Consider the following 26,306-nt stretch of genomic DNA (forward strand, 5'->3'; position numbering starts at 1 on the left):
GGTAATTCCAAGGAGCTGGAAAAATCAGGTTATGGAAATGCTTTTACATAAATGCACCATGTTCTTGGGCAATTATGCACTCAGTAGGGCCTGACTTACCTGCAGAGATTTGACCGATTCAGTTTTCCCAACATGAACTCGTTAAGTCTCCTCGCACTTGGGGGCCCAAGTCCAGGCTGGACAGTTAATATCGCAAAGCAGTCCATTTTCCCGCCTTTTCAGCGCTGAGCAGCAGCTTTCCCTTACCCCTCCCAAGCGCTACCCTGTGCGCAGGCGCAGATCACGCAGCTCGCGGCTTTCCTTCCACCAGCGCCCCCTCAAAGCTTCCCCTAGCAACAAGCTTGGGCTCAGAGCAAAGGTGGGGTGAACGCATGCGCCGCAACTCTCCCCACCGCCAGTCGTCGGACCGCGCTCTGAGCTCCTCCCACTGCAAGCCTAGCCCTTCTCCCCGCCTCCTCCCACCCAGGGTCCGCGTGGCTGGGCGCGCGCGCACTTGGGCTCGGAGGCTGCCTGCCTCCGGGGCCGCGGCAGTAAGGAAGGAGGGGCGGGGCTGTTTCCTTTAGAGCCCCGCCCCTTTTGGCCCGGCGTCCCTACAGCGCCTGCGCGCTCCCGCCCGGTCTCCATCTTGGAATTGGGAGGAAGAGGGAGAGGGAGACCGGGACGAGACCCGGGCTGTGGTGCGGAGAGAGGCTGAGACTGAGAAGCGGAAGGGAGAGAGGGCGCGGGGACCGTCAGCAGCGCCTTAGCTACAGTCTTTCAGCTATCTTTGGGGGAGAGAAGGGCCAAGGGAGGAGGCCGGGGCGGGAGTGGGGGCTGTCACGCTCGGACCCCGGCGTGAGAGGTGCCGTGCGGCCGGACGTCCTCCGGGTGGGCCCCCTGTCGGTGGCCAAAAACCTGGGGCTCCGGACCCTGGGTCCCAAATTTACGGGCTTTGCCCCTCGCTTCTCAAATACCCGGGCTATCAGCCCTCATATTCCAGATATCGGGGACTCGGGTCCCAACCTCCCTAAACCTGGGTCTCTGTTTCATAGAAATTCAGATATTTGGGCTTCAGGCCCCTGCGTGCACCAGTTCCCGGGGTTCATTCCCCAGGCTTTCGGGGTATCGGATTCAGTCTCCCCCAGTTCAAATATACGGGGTTCAGACCCCACAATCCAAAATCCGGGATTCAGCAACTGTCGCTCTCGAGGAGGGGGAGGACTGGACCGCGAGGTCAGATCAGGTTGTCACCCCCTCCCCTCCAGGGGAGGCTTCCCGGGCCCGCCCCTCAGGAAGGGCGAAAGCCGAGGAAGAGGTGGCAAGGGGAAAGGTCTCCTTGCCCCTCTCCCTGCTTGGCAGAACCGCTGGAGGACCCCAGGCGGAAGCGGAGGCGCTGGGGCACCATAGTGACCCCTACCAGGTGAGACACGGGGTACAGGGGCGCGGGTCCCTGTGTCTAGCAGAGAAGAAAGGGTGCTCCTTTCTGAGAAACTGGGCCTGAGTAGGCCCTCCTCTCCTCAGGATGGGGAAGCCCAGCTGGGCCAGCGGTCAGCCTTTAGCTGGCCCTACCTTCTTCTGTTGCCACCCTCTTCCCCTTCCTCTTCCCCTCATTGTGTCTGGTTGATGGGGACCTTAGGTGATAGGGTCTGTGATGTCACCGGGGGGGGGGGGGGTCACACCCTAGGGTGCTTGAGCTAATCAATGGGTTTGCACCCTTCTGGTCTTCTCCCTTGTTCACTTTGCCCCTCACAGCCACCTCTTGTCCATGACTATACTCCCTTTTCTTGACTGCTCTGTGGTGTGGATTCCCATGCCTCTGATTTCCATAGTGGGTCTGTCTGTCTGCTTTTCAGACCTGGTCTGGTTGAGTGTCTTGCCCTTGCAAGTGTGTGTGTGTGCATGTGTGCATGTGCGTGCTCATGCCTGCCTCACAGTATTTTCTCCCAGCTATAGTTACCTTTCAACCTCTTGTTGTGATGGTATAAATAATCTCATACATTTACCAACCGATTTGTCTTGCAAAGTGCTTTATATCCATTCTTTTGTATGACACCCCTCCATTCACCCTGTGGGAGCTCTTTTGTTGCTGTCTTCCCATTTTACAGTTGAGAACATTGAGGTCCAGAGAGGTTACCCAAGGTCACACAGTGGCAGACTCTGGATTTGAACCCAATTCCTCAATTAAGTCTTACCTCTGTTTTCATATCTTGTTTTTTTCTCTCTCTTTTCTTCTGAGCCTAGGCTTAACCAGGGGTCCATAGGAGAATGAGTTGGGGTGATGTTTAAAAATGGGGTGAAGTGAGCTTCCTTTATAACAGGGCTATACTCAAGCTTTTCCTGATGGGAGGTTCTGATTCCAGCCTCTGCCTCTGCCTCTGCCTCATGGATTTTTCTGTCTACTGTCATCTTTACCCTGATCCCAGTCTTTGGCCTTTCTCCCAGCTATAGTTACCTTTCAACCTCTTGTTGTGATGGTATAAATAATCTCATACATTTACCAACCGATTTGTCTTGCAAAGTGCTTTATATCCATTCTTTTGTATGACACCCCTCCATTCACCCTGTGGGAGCTCTTTTGTTGCTGTCTTCCCATTTTACAGTTGAGAACATTGAGGTCCAGAGAGGTTACCCAAGGTCACACAGTGGCAGACTCTGGATTTGAACCCAATTCCTCAATTAAGTCTTACCTCTGTTTTCATATCTTGTTTTTTTCTCTCTCTTTTCTTCTGAGCCTAGGCTTAACCAGGGGTCCATAGGAGAATGAGTTGGGGTGATGTTTAAAAATGGGGTGAAGTGAGCTTCCTTTATAACAGGGCTATACTCAAGCTTTTCCTGATGGGAGGTTCTGATTCCAGCCTCTGCCTCTGCCTCATGGATTTTTCTGTCTACTGTGACCTTCATCTTTACCCTGATCCCAGACTTTGGCCTGGGTTCCTGAGAGGAGACTCTCTTCTGCCAAGTGATAGCCATAGTGGCATCTCTGACAGTTAACAGCCAAGCTGTTGGGGTAGGATGATCCCCCAAAGGATTAAAGCCTTGTGGCGACCCTGGAAGCAGGGAAGGAAAAATCCATAAGCTGAGTGTGTGCATAGTGTTTCTAAGTATGAGAGAGATTTCATTAAAATCTCAGAGCAGCCCCACGCTGTAATCCATTTTAGTGAAGGGAAAACCAAGAAGTAAAGGAACTTATTCAAAGCCCTGTTGCTGTACAGATGGGATATACTGGTAGTGTAGCTTAGGGACAGATAGATTTGGGTTTCCTCATCTGTAAAACAGAGATAAAATTGTCCATTTTATTATAGAGGGTAGTTATGATTTAGCACAAATCTTGGTAATTGCTCAGATGTTTGTTACTATGAGGAAGAGGACCTGTGTAATGTTTTGCCACCTCTTACTTGTGCTCTGGGGTCTTAGGTTGGCATTTTTGACCCAGTGCTGGTAAAGAGGTCAGGAAGATTCCTTTGGCAAGTTGTGAGCACCTGTCTTTGTGTGTGGGTGTGTGGTGCGGGTGAGGGGTGCTTGGCACAGTTGCTGGCAGGAGAAGGGAGAAAGGGGCCTGCTTCCAGCAGCCTGGGAGCTGCTGAGGGCAATCAATCTCTCAGGCTATTCTGAGCCCTCTGCACCCTGGGGGCCCGCTGAGAGTGAGGCTTCCTCCTTGCCCTCCAGCTTCCAGTTGGACTGAAGAGACAAAATTAACAACACTACAGGAAACAATGCATGACAGAATATAATTACCTGCTAAAATTGTTGGGTGCTTTTAAGTAGCTAGAACTCTGCCCTGGGAGTCCAGGCTCTTTTGTGCCTAAATTCTGACAAGTGCTTATCCAGGAGGTTGTCCTGGCATCCCCTTGTGGGCCCTGCTTCTCATATCCTACAGGAACTTTCTTTGGGTGTTTGGCTGGATGCTTTGCAAGCTTTGCCCAAGGGCTAGAGTAGTCAGGGGAGGCTTCCTGCCAGAGCAGGGCTGTGCTGGGGATGACAGACTTAAGAGTAACAGCACACAGGTCTGACTGGAAAGGAGAAGGCCTGTTCTCTGACCTTGGAAAAATCCTTTTTCTTCTCTGTGCCTCAGTGACCTTTTCTGGGAAATGGTGATCATGGTCCTGCCTTATTTGTTTAAAAGGATTGTTCTGAAAGGCTGGTGGTAAAGGACTAGCTTTGGGCAAGTCAACCTTTCTGAGCCAGTAAGATAGGGGTAGTCATAATGCTTATCTCGTAACATCATAGGGAGGATTGAATGAAAGAAAAAGCATGTGCGGTGCTTACCATCCATGCTCAATAAATGTTACATGTACACTGCAAGTAATATCCTGAACCTGAGTGTGATACTTATGCAATTAGACTGGACAAGTAAGGCAGCCCAGGTCACAGAAAGGCCCTCGAAACCAGAGACCATTTATTTATATCCCTGGTTTTCCCAGTCTAGATCTCCTCCTTGCCCTGGTGTCCCTGGCCATCTTTGAGAGTGAGTCTTCTGGCCCCTTTGGCCAGTACCCACTTTTAACAATGGCCGGATTTCCACTACCTCCGGCCTGGCCATTTCCTGTTCTCTTCCAGGGTGTGAGAGGTTGTGGGAGGAGGGGGCCTCAGCGCCAAGGGGAACGGGAAGGTGCCTGGAAATAGTTAGGGTATGGGACTTGTGGGATAGGACACTTGGGGATCTGGAGCTTTGGCTAGGAGACAGAATCTTTGATCCTTAAGGGGAGAAGTAGGGGTTATAGCAAAATGGAAATTTACTGAGGGTTGAGGAGGGTAGTGAGGATGCATAGTTTCCCAGAGTCTTCCTAGCAGTTTTAGGGACTCCAGGGACCTTGCCCCCCATAATCTGGTTGCCAAGGTAACTTAATTTTTTTAGAGATCTATTATTGTTTCTAATCTCCCCCTGTCCTTCCTCAGCAGTGTCACCCCTTATAAGGGAACTAGGGGAGGAGAAGGAAATTTGAGGGACCCCTTCTTCTCTGAGGACCCTGTCCTTGTTCTAAGGGTCCTATCTGTATTCCCTAGGCCAGGCCCCACTTTCAGGGCCCCCGGGGGCCACCATGCCAGCTGGGGGCCGGGCCGGGAGCCTAAAGGACCCCGATGTGGCTGAGCTCTTCTTCAAGGATGATCCTGAAAAGCTCTTCTCTGACCTCCGGGAAATTGGCCATGGCAGCTTTGGAGCCGTATACTTTGTGAGTTGGGTCTTGGGAGGGTGAGGTAGGATTGGGGACTCTATTCCCACCCCTGTGGACTTCCAAACAGCCCTCCTACACTCCCTTACACCAGCCTTTCCTGCCGTCACCTACTGGGGCAGCAAATCTTCCTACTGCCCTACTCACCAGGGGCCTCCACCAACTTCTGGTTTGTTCCCCTAGGCCCGGGATGTTCGGAATAGCGAGGTGGTGGCCATCAAGAAGATGTCCTACAGCGGGAAGCAATCAAATGAGGTAGGTTGGGCTCAATAAGAGGTGGTTTGGGAGACTAGTTTCAAGATGCAGGCCGGATAACCCCCTCCTACTCTGACCACCTCCTAGAAGTGGCAGGACATCATCAAGGAGGTGCGATTCTTACAGAAGCTTCGGCATCCCAATACCATTCAGTACCGGGGCTGTTACCTGAGGGAACATACGGCGTGGGTGAGCTTCCCCCCCCCAACTCTGGCCTGATCCTTCTCTCTGCTCAGGCCCATCCTTATCCTGGTCCACCAGTCTCTTAGATGGGCTCTGTTCAGGGCACCATTGTGGGATCTTAGGAAGAAAAGGTCTCTCTCCTTATTGCTTTAGCCCTCAAACCCATGAGCAGAAGTGTCAGTCCAGAAGGAAAGCCTAGCTCAAAGAGTGACAGAGATTCTAAGCAAGAGGAAAAGGGCACATGGGCTGTAGTAGGTGGGGCCTGAATGGGGCTTTGAAAGGATTCAAATGGGAGGGATTCAGATAGTGACTGTCTTAGGCTCTTTCTAGGGGAAGCCCTGACTCTATGGACTCTCCCAACACCCCCTCATTTTCTCCAGTTGTCCCATCTCCCTGTTAATCACCACAGGCATTGCGTAAATGGGAGATAGGCAAGGAAGCTCAATTTTGAGTCTGCCCAAGGGAGCTGGGCCAGGGGTGGCCAGGAGCTGCTGATATCTGACCCTTGACCCTTCCTTAGCTGGTGATGGAGTATTGCCTGGGCTCAGCTTCTGACCTTCTAGAAGGTAAGTGACTCCTTGGCCAGTAAGTGGGAGAAGGGAGAAGAGCAGAGAAGCCATAGAGGAAGGGTTAAGGGAAGCTTATTCTAGTCCCACCTTTGGACTCCCTCCATTTGATATTTTTCCCTCTCACCCCAGTGCACAAGAAGCCCCTTCAAGAGGTGGAGATCGCAGCTGTGACCCATGGAGCACTTCAGGGCCTGGCATATCTACACTCCCACAACATGATCCACAGGTACAAGCAGTACTGATGATGGTTACAGGGGGAGGGGTTGCTGTCTGCACTAGTCTTCATTTAGCTAGGCCATAATCTTCTTGGAAACGCTGCTAAACCCTCTGCCCAGTCTTCCTGAGACACATGTCTGATCCCTGTATTTTCCCTCTGGCAGGGATGTAAAGGCTGGAAACATCCTGCTGTCAGAGCCAGGCTTGGTGAAGCTGGGGGATTTCGGCTCTGCGTCCATCATGGCACCTGCCAACTCCTTTGTAGGCACCCCATACTGGTAAGAGTTCTGATGAGTAGAGAGAGCTCCTAGGATGTTAGGAGTAGGGATGGCAGGGTGTGGGAGGGTGATCAGCCTTTCTCTCCTGACTATTTTCCCAGGATGGCTCCAGAGGTGATCCTGGCAATGGATGAGGGACAGTACGATGGCAAAGTGGATGTCTGGTCCTTGGGGATAACCTGCATCGAGCTGGGTAAGGGCATCCTTCTGTCTCCATCATCCTCTTAGCTCTGTTCCTTTTACATCCCCATCCCATTCAAGATTTTGTCCATTTTTACTTTACCCTGGAGTCCTAATACAGGGAACTGCCAAGTCCTGCCTATTCATAGACCTAAAGATCTTGTAGCATTCATCTTGTCCATTACCTGTGGGTTGTTTTTTTTTTTTTTAAAGATTCATGACAGCATGTGTACATGCACATCAGAGAGAGAAACACACTTGATGGGGTTTTGTAACATTGCAATTCTCCTCCTGTAGCCCTCCAGTTCCTCAGGATCTTGAGTATGCACCTAGTATATTTTGAGACCAACTGGGGATCTGAACCTGTGTCAGCCATACATTCTCTTGCACTGCAGTTCTGTTTGCTACTGACTATGTCATCTGGCTGGGCCACACTACCCTAGTTCTAAATCTTTTTTGAGTACCAACTGTATGCCATGTACTGTGCTAGTTTTAGGGGATATAGCAGTGAGTGAGGTTCCTGTCCTCATGGAACTTACATTTGAGTTGGGAAAACCAGGCATGTTTTCTTTCGATATGATGAAAACTGAATAAAGAAGTTCCAGGAACAGTACGAACATAAGACAAGGGACTTGACCTAGTTTAGGGTATGAGGAAGGCCTCCAAGTAGCAGAGATACTTAAACAGACCCACAAGACAAATGATAGCTGTCTGAAGGAAAGAACAGTCCAGAGAGAGAACAACGTGTGCCGAAGAGCAGAGTTGAGAGAAGATGTGGATAACTGAGGCTGCTTCAGTTGTTTAGAACATAGCATGTTGTACAAAGAGTAGTGAGTGATAAGGCCAGAGTGGCAGGCCCTGGTGAGTTCATGAGGCCTTGAAGCCATGTCACGGTTGTGGTCTCTGCCGATCTGTGCTATTGAAATAGCTATTGAATGAGGCAGTGTTTGAAAAGCCTCCAGCACAATGCCAGGTACCAAACGGTTTGATAGCTCGTGCTCAAGAACAAGTTGCTGTTACTCTTATCAGCAGCTTCCTGCATTGATTTCTCCTACCTGTAGTCTCTTCTTTCTTCTAGTCTCTTTTACATGCTATTGCCAGAGAGATCTGCCTGAGCTTAGTACTGTTGTTTTGCTCAGGGCCATCAGTGGCTCCCTGTTACCTTTAAGACTGAAGTGTTCCCCATCCTTCCTTACACCAGGCTGCAGGCTCTACTTCCTAAAGGCTGGCTGTCTCCTTCACCGTCTCTACCCTCTGAATATGTTGTGAACTTTTCCACTTTCTTACCTTGATGTGTGTCATGTCTGCTGCCCGAGGTCAGACATGCCCTTTCGCTCCATCTTCATAGCCTACGTATAGCATTTGAGGCTGGAACTAGATAATGATGAAAATGTGTGAAACAGGCCAAGAAAACCAAAACAAATGTCTGGGCCAGCCTGTGACCTAGTGATTAAGGCAGCTGGATCCCACAAGGTTGATCATGGGTTCGAGTTGCAGACTTGAGAAACTTGTCAGATGCGTGTGCATGCCTAAAATTCTGAAAGGGAGAAATGGAGAAGGGATTGCAGTGTGACTGTTCCCCCTGGGTGGTACTTTCTGTCTCTATCTCTCTGGCAAGTGCACACACCTTCTGACTAATTTTTTTAAAAGTATTTAAAAGGGGGACCAGCAGGTGGCATAGTGGTGCCGGACTGCCAGGTGGCCCACCACTGTCTGTTCTGGACTGGGCAGATTGAAACTCATGCTGGGCATATGTGCATGTGTGCCTAAAGTACTGAGAGGAGAATGGACATGGGATTGTGGCATGGCCATCCCCCACAGGGGGTGATTTCTCACTTTCTGTCTCTCTGGCAAACATATGCACCCTGTAGCAAAAGTCCCTATATTAAAAAAAAAATTAGAAAAACCGAAAGTTTTATTTCTAAGTTTTGATGGAGACTGGATACAGGGAAATATTTCTCTTCTATTAAAAGCATCAAAGGACTAGTTCCATGGCAGAGAGAATGCCAGAGAAGCCAGACCAGACCGCACATGGTATCTGCCACCCAAATCTCCTGCTGATTGGCCTGAAAACACTCTAGGCATGTGCACGTGTGTCCAAGATCCAATAAACTGGAGGAATACCCTGGGGAGGTTGCGTATCTCTCTCACTCTCGTGTGTAAGTGCTGAGTGACTTTAGAAAGCCTATTGAGATTGATTATAAGTGGTAACTGATACTCAGTATCAGGAGCAATATGGAGGAAGCTATGGCAAACTGGAGACTGCTACCCCCACATAAAGAGGGCAGTCATTGCCTAGCTCCAGCTCATTATCATGTGGAAGTTTAGAGCCACTTCACCGGATCTAATTTATTAAGAGAAACTGGAAATTTATGTTACTATTGGCATTTAAGACTAAAAACATAAACAACATAAAACATTTGTTTAGGCCACAAGGGACTCCTTGCAACCTGTAATCAAAAGGCTAGCTCCAGGACCAGCATTTGGCGTAATTGCTGTGTTGCTGGACTCCCATGTAGTCAACTGCTGTTCGAGTTCCGGACCTGGTGGCTTAAACTCATGCCGGGCTCATATGGGTGTGTGCCCAAGATCCTGAGAGGAGAATGAAGGAGAAGGGATTGCGGTGTGGTCATCCCTCCTGGGGGGTGATTTCTCGCTTTCTGTCTCTGTCTCTCTCTGTCTTCCTGGCAAGTGTACGCACCCTATAGCAAAAACCTCTCAAAAAAAAAAAAAAAAAAGGCTAGCTCCAATATCTAGAAGACCTTCCCTCAACTCTCTGTGGCTGTACTATCTTAAAGACCCACCACACATTTTTCAGCTTCCCAGTTTCCATCTTATATCAACTAACACTTCAAACTTCTTGTTGCTTAGTCCTTTTTTTTTTTTTTAAATCATCACACGTTTACATTTACTTGTATGAGCAGAAAGCAGCCCTGCAGTGGGACATGGTCACACTGCAATCCTTCCTCTATTTCTCTATCCTGTTGGGACTTTGGGCACACCTGTGTCTGCATGTTTTTTAAGCTGCTAGGGCCAGATCCTAAGCATGGTCAGCCATGTAGGTCTGGCCCCCTTAACCACTAGACTACAAGGCCAATGCCTATTCAGTCCTACTTAATCTTCCTTTTCAGTCTGAGAGTTTCTTGAGTGCTGGGCCTGTTCTTTTTATTTTCCCTAAACCACTTAGCGAGTTTTTTTTCTCTCATTTGGTACCTAGTAAGTATTAATCAGGCTGATAAAGGAATGTGCTTTCTTCAGTCTTTTTCTTTGGTGCTTTTGCATGTATTATTTGATCACTCTTCTGCCTCATGTGCAGTGAAAAGGATGGTTGTTGTATTTTACAGAGGAGGGAATTGCGCAGGTCATGTGGCAAAGAAGTCAGGGAGCTGGGGTTTGAACTGAAGTTCAATTCTGGTCTCTGCCCATCTGCCATCTTCTCCCTCCTGACCTTCTCTGTAGCGGAACGGAAACCACCGCTGTTTAACATGAATGCGATGAGTGCCTTATACCACATTGCACAGAATGAGTCCCCCGTGCTCCAGTCAGGACATTGGTAAGGACTGGGATTTCTGGGCCCAGGGGTTTGGCTGCAGGGTGGGGCTGCCTGGCTCATGCCTTTCCCACCTCGTTCACCCTCCTGTGACATCCAGGTCTGAGTACTTCCGGAATTTTGTTGACTCCTGTCTTCAGAAAATCCCTCAAGACAGACCAACCTCAGAGGTTCTTCTGAAGGTAAGGGATCACTGGCCTATTACTCTTTTAGAGTTGCTGCTTATTAGAGCCACAAAAATACTTTCCTGAAATCAGTGATTTTCCATTTCTCCTCCACCAAGGGCTTTATGAATTCCTACCCCCATCCCCAATGTCCAGTGGACTCATGTTTTGCAATATTTTGTCTATCAGACTCCATTAATTTATTAAGTAATCATTTGTTTTCCCATATTTTATTAATCAAAGATGTATATAATTGCCAACCAGAGTTTCTGGTCAGCGTGTGATAACCAGGGTAACCACACTGATCTGATGTAATTCAAGCCAAAAGCCTGTGTAGCCTTATCATGGGTAAATGTATGATTTCCCATAGGTGTTTCTGAATTATCAAAAGTAGAGGGGACCCATTCCTTTCACAGATCGTGGAGACCCAAAGAACCCCAGTTGGGAATTAATTTAGATTGTCTAGTTTAACCTATTTGTTTTGTAACTATGGGATACCTTATGAGGCCCAGAGAGGCCTTGTGACATGTCTAAGGTCATACAGCACTTTGGTAGAGGAGCTGGACTAAAATCCAGATCCCCTGACCGTTCTGGCCTCTTAACCATGCTTGGAGGAATAAGACTGGAGAGTAGGGACGGGTGGTGGAGTAAATTATTGTGGGAAGAGGGATTGGGATAAAGCCAGTATCAACCCATGGTGAGCCTGGGCTCCAGGGGAGTGCTTGGGCTGAGGGAATACTGAGAGCTGTCAGTTGGGTGATTGTGGTGGGCAGCAGGCCTCAGTGTTCTCTTCCCCCAGCACCGCTTTGTGCTCCGGGAACGGCCACCCACAGTCATCATGGACCTGATCCAGAGGACCAAGGACGCTGTGCGGGAGCTGGACAACTTGCAGTACCGTAAGATGAAGAAGATCCTGTTCCAAGAGGCACCCAATGGCCCTGGCACTGAGGCCCCAGAGGAGGAGGAGGTGACCTTGCTTGATCCTTCCCCACCCTTTCTCACTTCCTCTGTCTCCTAGGACTCCCTCCATGCACACGCCTCTCACCCTTCCCCTTCCCCACCCGACAGCCTGCGCCCTGTTCACAGGAGGCAGAGCCCTACATGCACCGGGCTGGAACGCTGACCAGTTTAGAGAGTAGCCACTCAGTGCCCAGCATGTCTATCAGCGCCTCCAGCCAGAGCAGCTCAGTCAACAGCCTTGCAGATGCCTCAGACAATGAGGAGGAAGAAGAGGAGGAAGAAGAGGAAGAGGAGGAAGAGGAAGGCCCTGAAGCCCGGGAGATGGCCATGATGCAGGAAGGGGAGCACACAGTCACGTCCCACAGCTCCATCATCCACCGGCTCCCGGTATGCAGCCCACCCTGAATAAGCCTGACAGACAGGTGGCCAAGCCTGAGTTCTGCCCGGGAACCACCAGGGTTCTCTGCACCCCTCCCTGAGCATGACCACTGCTCCTCTAAGTCTGAATGGATTTCCTCAGGTCAATCCCTTTGGGCCCAGTGGTCTGTGAGCCTTGAGCATTCCTTGCTCCTTCTCTTTTTCTAGGGCTCTGACAACCTGTATGATGACCCCTACCAGCCAGAGATGACTCCAGGTCCTCTCCAGCCACCTGCAGCCCCAGCTCCCGCCTCCACCACCTCCTCTGCCCGCCGCAGGGCCTACTGCCGCAACCGGGACCACTTTGCCACCATCCGTACGGCCTCCCTGGTAAGTGCTGCCACCCTCAGTAGACCTACTACTCTCTATCCATGCTTCTGCCTCACTGAATGCTCCTGACTGTCTTCGTAAGTCCAGAAATTATTTTCTCCCTGTGACATGATCAGGTACAGATTCTACCCTCACTTTCTTACATTCTCCTCACCTTGACCCTCTCCCTTCTTTTTCTCTCAACAGACTGGGTCACATTGCCCAGTCTGGGAGCTCTTAGCCTAGCAAGCAACTCTTTCTCCATTTTCATGATCTGGCTTAAGTAATATCTCATGGGGTGCCTTTCCAGGCCCCTCTGGCTAGTCAAGTGTTTCACATCTCAGTACACAAGCACATTTAACTATGCTCTGGTACTCTCCAATGGCATTATGACTGGTTTGCCAGAATATGTGCCCTGGAGGGAAGCGATGGTATTCACATTTAGGTGTCTGCCTTGTGCCGGGGATTATTCTTAGTTTGTGGGGAAAAGTGGGTTAGACTTTTCATAAACCTCTAGCTCGTATTTCTGCTTCATTGTGCTTCAACATCAGTAATCCACAGGTTAATTCTAGTATGTTCTTGTAACCTCTGCTCATGGCTGGTTGTTAGCGAGGAACCTGTGGTGCCTGGTGCTTTGTAGTCCTTTGCAAGATCTCTGTGACTTCTAGGGACTTGGCCACTTGGACTTGTTAGAGAACCACTGACTGAAGTTGAGAATGGAACCTGAGGTCAAATTTCAAGTGAAGCGTTCTTGTTATTTCAGCATCTTGTGGCCGACTTCCAGCTCAGCACCAGGGGTGTAATGGGCCTTCCGTATTTTCTGAAGGGGACGGAAGCCCGTATTTACTAGTTTAGAGAGTGTTCTAGTTACCCTTAAATAAGTATCAAACTTACCTACACAAACCCCTGTATGGAGGAATTATTGCCCCATTTAACACAAGAGGGAACTGATACTTTGAGACGTTTACTTGCTTGAGATCCAGTAGTTAGTGGCAGAGCTGGAGTTTGATCCCAGGTCTGTCTGAGTCACTCTTTTGAACTAATATGAATCATTCCTAATTTAGTGCCAGGTCCTGTGCACCCCACTTTCTATCCTCTCATTCACTCATTCCAGTTTGTAAAGTAGATGGTGGATAGTCTCCCTTATCCAGTTATAAAAACAGGCTCAGAGAGGTTAAGTGTGAGGAAGGTACCAAATGAGAACAGAACCAGTGAACCTAAAACTCACAGACAATGTAGGCTCTGTTTGCAAAACAGAGGCTGGGGCCAGCAGATTGCATAGCAGTTACGTCTCTAGACTCCCACATGGCCGGCCGCACTTCGAGCCCAGACCCACTGACTTAAAACTCATGCCAGCCACATGTGCATGTGTGCCTGGGTTCCAGGAGGAGAATGGAGGAGAAAGGATTGCTGTGTGGCCATCTTCCTTGGGGCATGATTTTTTACTTCCCCTCTCACTGTCTCTGTCTCTTTCTCTGGCGAGTGGACACGCCCTAAGGCAAAAACCTCTTTTTTAAAAAAATAAAAAGGGCCAGGGCTGAGCCTCAGTTTTCACCTTCTCTCCTATCTCAGGTCAGCCGTCAGATCCAGGAGCACGAGCAGGACTCGGCCCTGCGGGAGCAGCTGAGTGGCTATAAGCGGATGCGTCGACAGCACCAGAAGCAGCTGCTAGCCCTGGAGTCAAGGCTGAGGGGTGAACGGGAGGAGCACAGTGCACGGTTACAGCGGGAGCTGGAGGCCCAGCGGGCTGGTTTTGGGGCAGAGGCAGAAAAATTGGCCCGGAGGCATCAGGCCATTGGTGAGAAGGAGGCACGTGCTGCCCAGGCTGAGGAGCGGAAGTTCCAGCAGCATATCCTTGGGCAGCAGAAGAAGGAGCTGGCTGCCTTGCTGGAGGCGCAGAAGCGAACGTACAAACTTCGGAAGGAGCAGCTGAAGGAGGTGGGCTGGGGCTGCTGCAGGCATTGGGACCAGTGACAGGTGAGGCAGACCTGACCCTGCTCCCTGACTGCCCTTGTTCAGGAGCTCCAAGAGAACCCCAGCACACCCAAGCGGGAGAAGGCAGAGTGGCTTCTGCGACAGAAGGAACAGCTACAACAGTGCCAGGCAGAGGAAGAGGCAGGGTTGTTGCGGCGGCAGCGCCAATACTTTGAGCTGCAGTGTCGCCAGTACAAGCGCAAGATGCTGCTGGCTCGTCACAGCCTGGACCAAGACCTGCTGCGAGAGGTAGATACACCCAAGCATCCTTCTCCAGCTTATTCATGAGTCCTGGCACCTGCCCTCTTCTGTTTTCCTCACTTCTACTTTTTTCCCCTCTGCTTCCATTGTGTTATGGCTCAGCTTCTTTCTAATGCCCCTTTTGCTTCTCTTCCTCATCAGACCCTGCTGGAATTTCCTTAGTGTCTGTTCCCAGGCCAGCTAAGAGCCTGGCTCCCTTCGACCCCTCATCTCCTCCCTATCCCATCCTTAGCTCCCTCTGTCTGGGAGTCTTGGGCACTCACTTCCTTGACACCAGCCAGGCCCCTGACCAGACCCTGGGGCCTGCTTCCCTTTGCTTCAGGACTTGAACAAGAAACAGACACAAAAGGACTTGGAGTGTGCTCTGCTACTGCGGCAGCACGAGGCCACACGGGAGCTGGAACTACGGCAGCTCCAGGCCGTCCAGCGCACACGGGCTGAGCTCACCCGCCTGCAGCACCAGACGGAGCTGGGCAATCAGCTGGAGTACAACAAGCGGCGTGAGCAAGAGTTGCGGCAGAAGCACGCGGCCCAGGTTCGCCAACAGCCCAAGAGCCTCAAAGTACGTGCAGGCCAGCGCCCCCCGGGCCTCCCGCTCCCCATTCCTGGGACTCTGGGACCACCCAGCACAGGCACCCCTAGAGAAGAGCAGCCCTGCTCATCTGGCCAGGAGGCAGTCCTGGACCAAAGAATGCTGGGAGAGGAGGAGGAAACAGTTCCAGAGAGAAGGATTCTGGGAAAGGAAGGGGCCATCTTGGAGCCAGAGGAGCAGAGGATTTTGGGGGAAGAATCAGGAACCCTTAGTTCCAGTCCACCTAAACATGGGAGTTTGGTTGATGAGAAAATTTGGGATCTTCCTGAGGAGGAGATAGAGGAGCTTGGAGTCCCATCCCTGGCACCCCAGGAGAGGAGCATTGTTGGCCAGGAGGAGGCTGGGATATGGAGGTTATGGGGGAAGGAGGATGGAAGCCTTCTAGAGGAGGAGTTTGAACTTGGCTGGACCCAGGGCCCAGCACTGACTCCGGTCCCTGAGGAGGAGGAGGAAGAAGAAGAGGGGGCTCCAGTTGGGACCCCAAGGGATCCTGGAGATGGCTGTTCCTCTCCAGACATCCCCCCGGAACCCCCTCCAACACATCCAAGGCCCGGCCCTGCTAGCCAGCTCTCTGGACTGCTATCCCATGGCCTCCTGGCTGGCCTCTCCTTTGCAGTGGGATCCTCTGATGGCCTCCTGCCCCTGCTCCTTCTGCTGCTGCTCCCACTGCTGGCAGCCCAGAGAGGGGGTGGCCTACAGGCAGCTCTGCTGGCCCTTGAGGTGGGACTGGTGGGCCTGGGGGCCTCCTACCTACTTCTCTGTACAGCTCTGCATCTGCCCCCCAGTCTTTTCCTACTCTTGGCCCAGGGCACTGCACTGGGGGCTGTTCTGAACCTGAGTTGGAACCGAGGACTTATGGGTGTACCTCTGGGCCTTGGGGCAGCTTGGCTCCTATCTTGGCTAGGCCTGGTTCTGCCTCTGGCAGCTATGGCAGCTGGGGGCAAGTGGGTGCAACAGCAGGGCCCCCGAATGCGCCGGGGCATCTCACGACTCTGGTTGCGACTTCTACTGCGCCTGTCACCCATGGCCTTCCGGGCCCTACAGGGCTGTGGGGCTGTGAGGGACCAGGGCCTATTTACACTCTACCCAAAAACCAACAAGGATGGCTTCCGTAGCCGTCTGCCAGTCCCTGGGCCCCGGCGGTGTAATCTCCGCAGTGCTAAATACCCCCTGGCTCTGTTGGCAAGGATTTGGGCCCTGTGTAAGGGTTGGAACTGGCGACTAGCACGAGCCAGCCAGGGTTTAGCCTCCCACTTGCCTCTCTGGGCCATCCACACTCTGGCCAGCTGGGGCCTGCTTCGGGGTGAACGGCCTAGCCGTATCCCTCGGTTGCTACCACGTAGCCAGCGCCGGCTAGGGCCCCCTTCTTCCCGCCAGGCACCACCAGGAACTCTAGCTGGGCGGAGGTCCCGATCCCGCCCATCCCGGGCTCTGCCTCCCTGGAGGTAACCAACTCTGACTCTTCCCAGCCCAAATTTAGAGCATTGAGCACTTTATATCCCAGACTCAGTGAAGTTTCTCCAGTCCCCAGTCCTCTCCTCCCAATACCCCTCCTTCCTCAGTGCTTGCCCAGCCCTGTGGACCTCTAGACAGGCAGCATCCTCCACAGAGTACAGAAGTGACACTGTGTCCTCCCGGCGCCCCTCCCCACCCTAAGTTATTGCTGTTCTCCCACTGTGTGTGTGCTCATCCTCACCCTCATCGACTCAGGCCTGGGGCCAGGGGGAGGAGGGTGGTATGCGTCATGTTTTTTTTTTTCTCCTCTTTGATTTTGTTTTTCTGTCTCTCTTCCAACCTGTCCCCTTCCCCCCACCAAAAAAAAAAAAAAAAAGACACAAATAAAACATCTGAGCTGAACTGTACCTTTGGCCCAGGCTGCCTCTGTCTGCTTTGTCCTGCCGCCTAGCCTCCCCAGTATGCCCCAGTCTGGATCCTTGGCCCTCAGCTCCATGACCTCTTCACTCCCATCTACGTTATCTCAACCCCTCTCACTCCTCAGCCTCATCTTTCTGCCTTCATAGCTTCATTGTACCACGACCACCACCAGCTCTGGGGTCTGGGCCCCTACCAAGTTTCTACAGAGTGTTTTGGCCCCACAGTCCCCGTTTGTGGGTCCTACCCCAGAGCCCTTAGGTTCCAGTTCCTTTAGTCTCTTCACTCCTGCCTTTTCTCCCAACCCATTCCCTACGTGGTGCCCTTGTGTTTGGGAGCTGAATTTCTCCTGCAATAGGCATTACCCTAAAGGATTGAAGGATGGGACTGCAAACCTTTATAGTAGGGGGTGGTGGGCTGGGAAAGGGGCAGGCAGAGTGTGGCGGCTATGGAAATGGAAGTGGTTGTGGGCTTGGAGTGGGAGCTGAGTGTGTAAGGGGCTGGGCTGGAATATGGATCTGGTCAGGGTGGCAGCTGCTGGCCCATCGGACATGTCAGGCCTTCTGGCCACTCCCTTTTGCCCCCTTTCCTTCTGTGGCTCGGAACAGGGCAGCCCCTTATCCATTTCTCAGCTCGGTGCTTATCCTTCTTCCCTGCCTTCCTCCCTGAGGTGCTGGACCTGGGACTTCCTCTGTGTGTTCTTGGTTGTGTGGCTTTCTCCCGTGGGTGTTCGTGTGACTTGATCTTCTGTCTCATTCTTAATATTTGCTCACATGCTTCTCTATCTCTAGGTCACATTTTCTCCCTTTTTGCATGGTCAAAGCTTCTTTTGTATACTCAGTGTTCTAAAGATTCTCAATTCCCTATCCATGAACTCTGATGTTCTTTCTCGTGGGTATTGTACCCACCTCTGTAGACCTGCTCTCAGAATCTGCCTTATTGTCTCTGCTTCTTGCCCATTGAGACCTTCCTGATCTCTCAACACAATCCCATCTCTCCATGTCTGTCTGTATACAGCTCCCCCCGCCCCCTCTGTCTAACATGTTTTCTGTTTCTCTCCCTCTCCCTGTCTCTGCTTCTGTCTCCTCTCCTCTTCTCTCTTTTCTCCCCCTTTACCCTGGTTGTTCCTTTTCCTCCTCCTCCTGTCCCCTGCCCACATCTCCCCTTGATCCGTCCACTGCATAGTCTAAGGAGCTGCAGATCAAGAAGCAGTTCCAGGAGACGTGTAAGATCCAGACTCGGCAGTACAAGGCTCTGCGGGCACATTTGCTGGAGACTACGCCCAAAGCTCAGCACAAGAGCCTCCTTAAGCGGCTCAAAGAAGAACAGACCCGCAAGCTGGCGATCTTGGCCGAGCAGTATGACCAGTCCATCTCAGAGATGCTCAGCTCACAGGCGGTGAGGCCTGGGGTCCAGGGAGGGAGCAAGGTGGAAGCTGGCCTCGGTTTCCAGCTTAGTCATGGGCAGTGGAAGGTGTGGACCAAGCTGGGGCTTTTTGCATTCACTATTCATATTCTCCACAGTGGTTTTATTATTTTTGTATTCTTCACAATGCTTTTATTATTTTATATTTTCTGCAATTTCTCTAGTATTTTCTTAAGGTCTTGACAAAGCCATCCTGCATACTCTACCAAGGACCACCAAGGAAAAGAGTGGCTATAATTTTTTCCTGAGCCTGAGTCAGTTTTATATGTGAACAGTGAGCAGATTAAAATAAGTGTGGCCCTCAAGCCAATTTCCTCAGGCTTCTAGAGGATTTTGAAGGTTGCTGTTCTAAAAAGCGATCACATATAAACACTGCAAGTGTACATATAGTGTAAAGAATAAAAGTGCCCCACTCATTCCATTCTTTCACCTAATCCCGCCTCTCAGAGGTCACTTGTTAATAACTGTATTTTAGATTTTTTCCCAGTGCATATTTGGAAAATTATTTTAAAATGTTAAACACAAACAGAATCATACTTTACATACTGTTTTTTAACTTCCTTTTCCACTTAATAATCCTTGGACTTCTTTTCCATGTCAGTACACATAGCTCATTATTTTTTTACAGCGTAGGATTTTTCTATGGTATGGCTGTACCATAATTTATTTAACCCATCCCTTATTGGTGGATATTTAGGTTGTTTCCAGTATTTTGCTATCACAACGCTTCCGTGAACACCTCGAGCACATGTGCAAGTATACCTGGGGGATAGATTCCTGCAAGTGTAATTGCTGTGCCACAGGGTATGACCATCTTCCATTCTGATAGATGTTGAGACCGCTGCTTCTTGAAACCTTAGGGCCCAGGCCTACCTGGGGCAGGGGAGGATTGTGGGGGTGAGGGAGGAGTTCCCTAAAACCTTTTCTTCCTATTCTTCAGCTACGGCTTGATGAGACCCAGGAGGCAGAGTTCCAGGCCCTTCGGCAGCAGCTTCAACAGGAGCTAGAGCTGCTTAATGCCTACCAGAGCAAGATCAAAATCCGCACAGAGAGCCAGCATGAGAGGGAGCTGCGGGAGCTAGAGCAGAGGGTAGCTCTGAGGCGGGCACTGCTGGAGCAGCGGGTAAGGACTCAGCCTCCAGGATGGGCTAGGGAGGGCAGGTGCCCTGCCCCTGGCCTCTAACTTCTCTTCTGGGTGCCCCAGGTGGAAGAAGAGCTGCTGGCCCTGCAGACCGGGCGCTCCGAGCGAATCCGGAGTTTGCTCGAGCGGCAGGCCCGTGAGATCGAGGCCTTCGATGCAGAGAGCATGAGGCTAGGCTTCTCCAGTATGGCTCTGGGGGGCATCCCAGCTGAGGCTGCTGCCCAGGGCTATCCAGCTCCTCCCCCTGCTCCTGCCTGGCCCTCTCGTCCTGTTCCCCGTTCGGGTGCACACTGGAGCCATGGCCCTCCTCCACCAGGCATGCCTCCACCAGCCTGGCGGCAGCCATCTCTACTAGCTCCTCCAGGTCCCCCAAACTGGCTGGGACCCCAAACACAGAGTGGAACACCCCGTGGTGGAGCCTTGCTGCTGCTCAGAAACAGCCCCCAGCCCCTGCGACGGGCAGCCTCAGGGGGTAGTGGCAGTGAGAACGTGGGCCCACCTGCTGCCGCAGTGCCTGGGCCTCTGAGCCGCAGCACCAGTGTTGCTTCCCACATCCTAAATGGTTCCTCCCACTTCTATTCCTGAAGTGGAGGGTGGAGGAGCAGATAAGAGGGGCAGGGGCAGGGGTGGGTTGGAGCTTGAACCTAGAGGGCAGTAAGCTTGAGGCCCACCCAAGGGTGGGGGACATATTATGGGCTCCAGCTCCCCTCAGACCTCCTCATCTCATGAGCTTCTTGGGGCTGGCCAGTGGCCCAGGGCCAGCTAGGGCTAAGATGCCTCAAGGCTGACCAGGAGCCCCTGCCTCCCCACCATGGTGCCAGGGTCTCCCTCCATCACCGCCTGGGGAGAGGGAGATGTGCGTGTCAAATATTCATCTAGTCCCCTGGGGGAGGGGAAGGGTGGGTCTAGATATATTATATTCAGAGAACTATACTACCCTTGCAATGGGGCTGTGGACTGGAGATGACAGGGCCCCCAGACTTGGGACGTGGTAGAGAAGGTCCGGGGTCCAAGGCAGGGAGAATGGGAGAAGGCTTTCCTTGGAAAGATGGGTCAGGATTGGGTCTTGGGGTCAGGATGCCTGGGTCTCTCCATTCCCCTGTTGCTGTCTGACGTCCTGTGCCGTCTTGTCCTTTATCTTTTTTTTTTTTTTTTTTAACTGGGATCAGGGCGGGGGCGGGGGAAAAAGCAGTTGGCCATGTGGGAGTACAACATCTTAACCCCTATGCCAACTGCTGGCTCCTACACAAAAGTTTCTAGCATATTCCCATTCAAATTTAGAGATTTTTTTTTCCCTTTTTTTTTTTTTTTTTTTTTTTCTCACTGGGATCAGGGCTGGGGCGGGGGAACAAGGGAAGGACCTTGGAAGGGGCTGCTCCTGGGCCTGGGGGCAGTCTTGGGAGCACCCCTCTCAGCAGTGGGGCTGGCGTAGAGCCCCAGGGCAAGCTTTTAATAAACTGTTGGTTATTCTAACAGACCCCAGGACTCACCCTTTCTGTCTCAGGTATGCATGAAGGATTGTTCACTAGCAAATGATAGTTTTACTCACATCTAAAAAGAGAATATATAGAGCCATGTAACTAAAAATGTCAGTGATTTTAATGACAAGTGTGACTGGATCCAGGGCCTCAAAGAAGGTCATCAACCAATTCCTACACTTTGCTTTGACTTCAAAGATTCTCAGAAGGTTCACACACAAACTACTGGCAGTTCTGAGCTTCCATCTTACTAGCACCCCCAAGGGCAAGCGTTCCAGTGGTCCTGAAGAGACTACCATGAGCTCCATGTGTAGCCAGAGGCCTGCAGTGTTCTGGTTGGTTAGGTCTAGGTCCTTACCTGTCCCTTTTAAAGCTAAGTCAACCTCTGTGCTGAGTGGCTGTTTCTAGGAGGCAGGAAGGCATAAACGTCAACTGTCCCCAGGCAATTTTGTGCTTCACATTTTTAAGGACAGATACTCTGATCTCCTCCCAACTGGACACATGGCTATCAAATCCAACTGAAAGCAAGGTGGTCAGAAGGGCCTGTTGGTTGGGCTGGAGGAAGGATAGGAGGCATGCAGTGTCTGGAACCTGCAGAACTAGACCTGAGAGGGAGGCAGTGGCTGCTCCTCAGCTTCCTGGTCCAAAGTACAGAGGTCAGGAGTAGGGCACCAATTTAGATGAGATGATTACAGTCTTTTATTGAAGCTTAAAAAGAAACCCCTGTAAACACTAAACAGAGAACAAGAAACTGAGAAGTAGTGTTCCAACAACTTGTATCCTTGGGGACTACATCTCTGAAAAAAATAGCTACTATGTAGGCACAGAACCGGGGTGCTATATATGCTTTATACAGGTGGAAAAGATCACTCCTTGGGGTGAGAGATCTCAATTACTCTCGCCATCACTGCTGATGATACCACGCATGTGTGACCAGTCTGGGGGCGCAGGACGAGGTTGTTCTTCTTCTGAGTCCAGGGTCCGTCGGTATAGCTCCCCTGGAGGAGCTTCTGAAGGGTTCCAGGCTGTGCGTCTGCGTGGCCGGCCTAGAGAGAGAAGGGAAATAGGAGATTGGTTGTCTGGGAGAGGCCAACCCCATCTACTGGGCAGTGGGAGGAGACTACCTGAGCTGCTGATGATGTTGGCCACATCCAAGGAGGCCACCTCAGCTGCCTCCTCCCGCTGCTCCTTCAGGGCCCGACACTTCTCTAAGGAAGGGTTACCTGGGGCAGAAGAAGCTCATGATCTTTTTGTCCCCAACAGAGTCCCCTCCTGCAGCCCCCAGGGCACACCTTGCCTCACCCTTCATGCCCAGGGCTTCCAGCTCTGCCCGAAGGACACTCAGGCGCTCCTTATGTGAGCGACAGGAGCCCAGTAGCTTCTTGTAGTTTCGATGGGCACCGCAGGCCCGAATGTAGCGCTTTAGCCTCATCACTGCTGGGTGATCCTCTCCGCGGCGGTTAGAGCCAACCTAGCAAAGAAAGAGCAGCTGAAGGCCAAGCTTGCTGGGCTTGAGTCAGGATCTCTCTCCTGATGGTGCGATCCCACCCCCATCTTCTCTCTCACCTTCTCTCCTTTGGGCTCTGGACTGCCATCTGATGAGGAAGAGGGGCTTCGTGTCCTGCCTTTCTTGGAGCTCTTCTTTCCTGCCGTTCTTGGAGCTCTTCTTGGAAGGGCGGTTCCTCTCCCCCTCGGGGCTGCCCTCTGCGTCACTGCCACTCACCTCCCTCTCCAAGTCACTCTCCTCACCATTGATACTGCTCAGTTTGGTTGTCTTTCTAGTGCCTTTTGCCTTCCAGCTGTCTTCCTCTTCCTCACTGCTTCCACTATGTCTTTTCCCACCCTTCCACTGGGTGCTACCCGTACTCTTCCTTTGTACTGGAGGCACTTCATCTCCCCCACTATTATGCCCACTGCCTACTGCCTCCTCTTCCTTCTCTTCCCCACTGTCCTCCCTATCTCCTGTTAGCTTTCCTGCTCTCCTTTTCTGCTGACAGCTCCTTTCCTCCCAGCCTGACCCTTTCCCTCCACTGCTCTTGCCTCTGGGTTTCCATTCTTGTTCTTTCTCCGTTTTGTTCTTGGCCAGGATTTCCTCTTCCTCACCCTCTTTTTGACTTTGCTGATGGCTTTTAGTTCCTTTATCTCTCTCCACCTTCTTTGCTGCTGTCTTCTGGGCAGATTCTCCCTCCTGGTCCTCGTTTTCTTCCCTGGTCTGCTTTCTGCTGACTGAGGCCCTGCCTGGTGCCTGCTTATTCTTTGTCACAGGTTCCTTCCTATCCCTGCCCTTGTACTTCTTTTTCTCCTTTTCTGCCTCTTCCTCACTGCTCAATTCCTTCCAGACCTTATTTGTTCTGATAGAGCCCTCCTCCTCACTGCTCTCCCCTGAACCTGTCTTTATAGTCAGGTCCTTCTGCTGTTCTTCATCACTGCTTTCAACTGTTTTCTTTGAGGCTTGCCTTGGACTCTCCTCCTCATCAGCTGGACTGTCTTCTTCTGATGTCATCCCATTCTTTGCTGGAAGTCCAAAGCAATGTGGACTGGAAGCTGCAGAGCTGGACTCTGGAATATGAAGAGAAGAGAGGGTTGGGACAAGGTTCCTCCTGTCCCTTCTCCCTTTACTTGATATACATTGCCTCTAGCCCTGCTCTGAAAGTTAGATATCAGGAAGGGCAGCAGGCAACACAGCTATCAACCCACCCTGTACCTGGTTCCAGACTCACTGTCTTCACACCCTCATCTAATGCCTTAGGACACAATACGTGGACAGTTAACTTTCTAAATGATCCAAAAATACAGAAGGCAACCATAGCAGGAAGGAAGGATTAACCTGACTCTGAATTGAAGCGGAACCTTTTTCTCTCCCGGTCACTGGAGAGAGTGGAAGTTCTCTTCACCTTCTTGGTAAAGTCTAGCTTCTCGTCCCTGGTACCAGCGTCATCCACCTGTGTGTGTACCAAGGGGGCAAATCATGTACCAAGGTTTTCTGCCTAGACCACTCCCAGGCCCCTCCTCCTCGGCAGCAAACCCCGCTTCCTGTGGCCCAGGTTCTGGGACACACCTGCATCTTCAGCAGCTCCTCCTCCACCAGCCGCTTCAGTGCCTGTTTTTCCTCAAGATTCAGGTGGTCGCGGCCCACGTGAGCCAAGAACCTCCGCCGTACGATGGAATGCGTGAGCGTGCTGCGGAGACGTGGTGTCAAGACCAAGTCCCTCTCTAACCCCTTCCCTTTCCAACCCCAGTTCTGATCCCCTGTGCACCTGAGGTCCGGGCAGCCTCGGAAGAAGCTTCGGGTGAATTCCTGCATCTCGTTCTCCCGCGCCATTTTGCTCCACCGGAGATTGGCGACTCCCGCCTTTTTTTCTTCTCGGCCTCCGTCAGTGTTTGACAGTACCTTGCGCAAGCGCAGTGCCGTGGCACCGAGAGGTAAGGGACCGTTGGACCTCCGTCGGCTACCGCTTGGGCCAGAAACTGTCAGATAAAACGTGATTTCACTGGGTAGTTGGAGGGTCTCGTGTTTCCTACCCTTTCTTAGAACAAGTCGTTTTTAAAGTCTTCGTTAGAGACGGAGTCGGAACTGGCCACCTTTGGACATAACATTATCAAGCCGCGACGCTGCCTTCCTCCGTAGTCACAAGTACGAACTAAGCACCTGTTATTTCAAAAGGAAAAAGAAAAAGGGCGTGCTCGCCAGGAGGCTAGGAATCTCTGGGGAAAATCTTCTGTGACTTGAAATCGTAAAGCACATTTAAAATCAGCTACAGGGCTCTCCGGAGTCCGCCATATTTGTGACATCATCGCGCCGCTGCTACGTCATCTTCAGCGCAGCGGCTTGAAGCCACGTTCTTTCCGGGTATTCCCCAGGAGGGCGGTCCATGGGTTGCGCTCCCTGGGCGCGGGGCACGCCGGAAGTTGTAGTCCTCGCAGGCACAGCCTTGCAGAGTCTCCGGAAGTGGAGGCGTGAGAGACCGGGCTGACCCGGCTCGGGGTAGCGGGACTCCAGAGGCTGGGGCGCTGCGCCCAGGCAGGTCATGAACGGTCCAGCGGACGGCGAAGTGGACTACAAAAAGAAATACCGGAATCTGAAGCGGAAGCTCAAGTTCCTCATCTACGTGAGTGCTGGTGGGGGGAGGTTGTAGAGGGTGAGGCCTGGCGCTGATAGACTCAGTTTACCCATGCGTGGAGAGGATAGGGCGAGTTGTCGCAGGGTTCCGGAGCCCTTTACGAACGGCGGTTGGCTCAGTCCGCACCTTGCTCGTATCCAGGAACACGAGTGCTTCCAGGAGGAGCTGAGGAAGGCGCAGAGAAAATTGCTGAAGGTGTCCCGGGACAAGAGGTGAGGCACGCTTTAGGGGATAGGAGCAGGGGAGGGAATGTGGCTTTTGGGGATCTATACGTTCGGGGCCTGTCCTGGAATAGGACCACAAATACACGAGCTCTTTCAGGGACCCAACGGGCCAGGTAGAAGGAGCAGGGGCCCAGGAGATCATTGCTAGGATGGAAATAAACCCTCGTTCTCCGTACCTCTTCTCTAGTTTCCTTCTGGACCGACTTCTGCAGTATGAGAACGTGGATGAAGACTCTTCTGGTGAGCAAGATCATGGAAAGTTGGTGGAGAGATAGGTTCTGGCACTTTAGCAAGCTTCCTGGGCCCCTTCTTTTAGGCTGAGGAGGCTGAGGAGGCTGAGGCAGCCCCCAGTGGTTCTTAAGTCTAGTTGCCTTCTCTCCACCGCTACCTTTCTTTTATTCAAGTGTTTAGTGGTCATTTCTCAGGCACTGTGCTTGACACAGGATGCAGTGGTAGCAAAGATGCACAAAGCCTTTAGTCTCTTGTGATTAATTTTTCTAGTTGGAATACAAAAATGAAGAATTCTAGATAGCAGTAAGGATTTGAAGGGAGGAAATAACAGGGTTATGTGGAGTGATTAGAGTAAAACAAAAGTTGGCAAACTTTCTGCAAAGGGGCAGAGAATAAATATTTTAGGTATTTTGGAATAAACAATCTTTGAAGCAGCAACTCAGTTCTGCTCTTGTAGTGTAAAAGTAATCAGAGCTGACAAAAAAATAAAGAGTAATACTGTGTCTTGATGAAACTTTAAAATTTTTTTGAATTATTTTATTTAACTTTATTTATTTTTATTTATTTTAATTTGACCAGAGAGGGACAGAGTGAGAGAGAAAGTGAGAAACCAAGCCACCAAGTCCAAGACTCGAATCGTGATCAACCATGTGGGAGGGAGTCCAACCCCTTCCCTTTCCAACCCCAGTTCTGATCCCCTGTGCCACCTGCCAGCACCTCCCACCTATTTTTTTTTTTTTTTTTTTTCGGGAGGAA

The 26,306-nt window shown here is 51.4% G+C and overlaps 3 protein-coding genes across 13 annotated transcripts in view; 2 read left to right on the forward strand and 1 right to left on the reverse strand.

Moving 5' to 3' along the window:
- Positions 1-630: 630 nt before the first annotated feature.
- On the forward strand, positions 631-20,522 carry TAOK2 (TAO kinase 2). 6 transcript variants are annotated; one of them, XR_003549350.1, is made up of 20 exons: positions 637-1,399; positions 4,984-5,150; positions 5,334-5,405; positions 5,493-5,594; positions 6,109-6,154; positions 6,287-6,383; positions 6,538-6,651; positions 6,753-6,844; positions 10,291-10,384; positions 10,482-10,563; positions 11,345-11,512; positions 11,614-11,892; positions 12,091-12,252; positions 13,804-14,169; positions 14,251-14,454; positions 14,789-15,028; positions 18,116-18,328; positions 19,053-19,159; positions 19,296-19,478; positions 19,560-19,697. XR_003549350.1 is itself a non-coding variant. In XM_006148194.3 (19 exons), the coding sequence occupies exons 2-19, from the start codon at positions 5,019-5,021 to the stop codon at positions 20,079-20,081; spliced, it is 3,168 nt and encodes a 1,055-aa protein (XP_006148256.1). In that variant the 5' UTR covers positions 635-1,399; positions 4,984-5,018; the 3' UTR covers positions 20,082-20,522. The 6 variants fall into 6 exon arrangements, 5 of the variants coding, with proteins under 5 accessions (XP_006148253.1, XP_006148255.1, XP_006148256.1 ...); XM_006148194.3 differs by lacking the exon at positions 19,053-19,159 and having other exon boundaries at positions 635-1,399; positions 19,560-20,522; XM_006148195.3 differs by lacking the exon at positions 19,053-19,159 and having other exon boundaries at positions 636-1,399; positions 11,632-11,892; positions 19,560-20,522.
- Positions 20,523-21,649: 1,127 nt separating this feature from the next.
- On the reverse strand, positions 21,650-24,757 carry HIRIP3 (HIRA interacting protein 3). Its single transcript, XM_006148204.3, is given in 8 exon segments — positions 21,650-22,020; positions 22,099-22,197; positions 22,277-22,445; positions 22,541-22,619; positions 22,621-23,533; positions 23,802-23,916; positions 24,033-24,153; positions 24,232-24,757. Coding segments are annotated over 8 exon segments (1,719 nt in total). The 5' UTR covers positions 24,297-24,757; the 3' UTR covers positions 21,650-21,862.
- A 97-nt stretch (positions 24,758-24,854) lies between these two features.
- The window catches only part of INO80E (INO80 complex subunit E), a 13,032-nt gene continuing 11,580 nt past the window's right edge, over positions 24,855-26,306 (forward strand). For all 6 annotated transcript variants that reach the window (XM_006148201.3, XM_027771734.1, XM_006148202.3 and 3 more), the window contains exons 1-3: positions 24,855-25,083; positions 25,237-25,307; positions 25,507-25,559. In XM_006148201.3, the coding sequence (XP_006148263.1) occupies positions 25,003-25,083; positions 25,237-25,307; positions 25,507-25,559 (205 nt within the window). In that variant the 5' untranslated portion in view covers positions 24,855-25,002. The remainder of the gene's footprint in view (positions 25,084-25,236; positions 25,308-25,506; positions 25,560-26,306) is intronic.

Source organism: Tupaia chinensis, unplaced genomic scaffold, assembly GCF_000334495.1.
Source record: "Tupaia chinensis unplaced genomic scaffold, TupChi_1.0 Scaffold000231_1, whole genome shotgun sequence".
NCBI classification, from domain to species: Eukaryota; Metazoa; Chordata; class Mammalia; order Scandentia; family Tupaiidae; genus Tupaia; species Tupaia belangeri.

Bases quoted from the DNA above. Each gene is read 5' to 3' on its own strand.
- TAOK2 (XM_006148191.3), top strand. From the start codon at position 5,019: ATGCCAGCTGGGGGCCGGGCCGGGAGCCTAAAGGACCCCGATGTGGCT. The intron at 11,513-11,613 runs GTGACCTTGCTT...CCCACCCGACAG, and splicing joins AGGCCCCAGAGGAGGAGGAG to CCTGCGCCCTGTTCACAGGA. The intron at 14,170-14,250 runs GTGGGCTGGGGC...GCCCTTGTTCAG, and splicing joins GGAAGGAGCAGCTGAAGGAG to GAGCTCCAAGAGAACCCCAG.